The sequence below is a fragment of the Schistosoma mansoni genome, assembly GCF_000237925.1.
Source record: "Schistosoma mansoni, WGS project CABG00000000 data, supercontig 2045, strain Puerto Rico, whole genome shotgun sequence".
In the NCBI taxonomy this organism is placed as follows: Eukaryota; Metazoa; Platyhelminthes; class Trematoda; order Strigeidida; family Schistosomatidae; genus Schistosoma; species Schistosoma mansoni.
The window spans coordinates 1-1,699 of record NW_017386764.1 but is presented as its reverse complement, the minus strand read 5'-3'; the positions used below and the strand labels follow the sequence as shown (position 1 = coordinate 1,699).

Sequence of the window (1,699 nt, the reverse complement as noted above, 5' to 3'; positions counted from 1 at the left end):
CTGCCTTTTTGTCTTGCTGACTGTGTCCTTTGCCTTACAGAAGCTTCTCAGTTTCAGTAGGTCCCATTTATTAATTGTTGATCTCACTGTCTGTGCTACTGGTGTTATGTTCAGGAAGCTGTCTCCTGTACCAATTCTTTCAAGGGTACCACCCACTTTCTCTTCTAAGAGGTTCAGTGTGGCTGGATTTATGTTGAGGTCTTTGATCCATTTGGACTTAAGTTTTGTGCATGGCGATAAACATGGATCGATCCGCATTTTTCTACATGCCAGTCTCCAATTATGCCAGCACCATTTGTTGAAGATGCTTTCTTTATTCCATTGTATATTTTTAGCTTCTTTGTCGAAGATCAGATGTTCGTACGTGTGTGGGTTAATACCCGGATTTTCAATTCGATTCCATTGGTCTGCCTGTCTATTTTTGTGCCAATACCAAGCTGTTTTCAGGACTATAGCTCTATAATAGAGCTTGAGGTCAGGGATATTGATGCCTCCGGACGTTGCCTTGTTGAACAGGGTTGTTTTGGCTATCCTGGGTCTTTTGTTTTTCCATACAAAATTGATTATTGTTCTTTCAAGGTCTGTGAAGAATTGTGCTGGGATTTTAATGGGGATAGCATTGAATCTGTAGATTGCTTTTGGCAGGATTGCCATTTTTACTACATTGATCCTACCTATCCAAGAGCATGGGAGATCTTTCCATTTTCTGAGGGCTTCTTTAATTTCTTTCTTTAAAGATTCAAAGTTCTTACGATACAGGTCTTTCACTTGTTTGGTTAGCGTTACCCCAAGGTATTTTATGTTGTTTGTGGCAATTGTAAAGGGTGATGTTTCTCTGATTTCTCTTTCAGCCCTTTTATCATCTGTATATAGTAGGGCTACTGACTTTCTTGAGTTGATCTTGTAACCTGCCACTTTGCTGAAGGTGTTAATCAGCTGTAAGAGTTCCCTGGTAGAGTTCTTTGGGTCACTGATATAAACTATCATATCGTCTGCAAACAGTGAAAGTTTGACTTCTTCCTTCCCAATTTGTATCCCCTTGATCCCCCTTTGTTGTCGTATGGCTATAGCTAGAACTTCAAGTACCATGTTGAAAAGGTATGGAGAGAGTGGACAGCCTTGTTTTGTTCCTGATTTTAGAGGAATTGCGTTGAGTTTCTGTCCATTTAGTTTGATGTTGGCTGTTGGTTTACTGTATATAGCTTTTATTATGTTTAAGTATGTCCCTGTTATCCCAGATCTCTCCAAGACCTTTATCATGAAGGGGTGTTGGATTTTGTCAAAGGCTTTTTCAGCATCTAGTGAGATGATCATGTGATTTTTGTTTTTCAGCTTGTTTATATGGTGGATTACGTTGATGGATTTTCGTATGTTGAACCATCCCTGCATCCCTGGGGTGAAACCTACTTGATCATGGTGAATGATTGTTTTGATGTGTTCTAGGATCCGATTTGCCAGTATTTTATTGAGTATTTTTGCATCAATGTTCATGAGGGATATTGGTCTGAACTTGTCTTTTTTTAATTTTATTTTCCAGTTTAAATTTAGATAAGAAACAAGGTTGCTTCACAAGTCAGTTCCAGGTCCCTCTCCCATTCCCTCACTTCCTGCCGAGCTCTCCCCCGCTTAACCCCTCATTTCCCCAGGGAGGGTGAGGCCCTCCATGTGGGTGTGCATAGTCTGTCATTTCATATAGGCA

General features: G+C 40.2%; 1 protein-coding gene across 1 annotated transcript; it reads left to right on the top strand.

Moving 5' to 3' along the window:
• Positions 1 to 282: 282 nt before the first annotated feature.
• Smp_191100 (hypothetical protein) lies at positions 283 to 735 on the top strand (the record flags this gene model as incomplete). Its single annotated transcript, XM_018792062.1, has 1 exon — positions 283 to 735. One exon carries the CDS (start codon positions 283 to 285, stop codon positions 733 to 735), a length of 453 nt encoding a protein of 150 aa, XP_018644101.1.
• Positions 736 to 1,699: the final 964 nt, after the last annotated feature.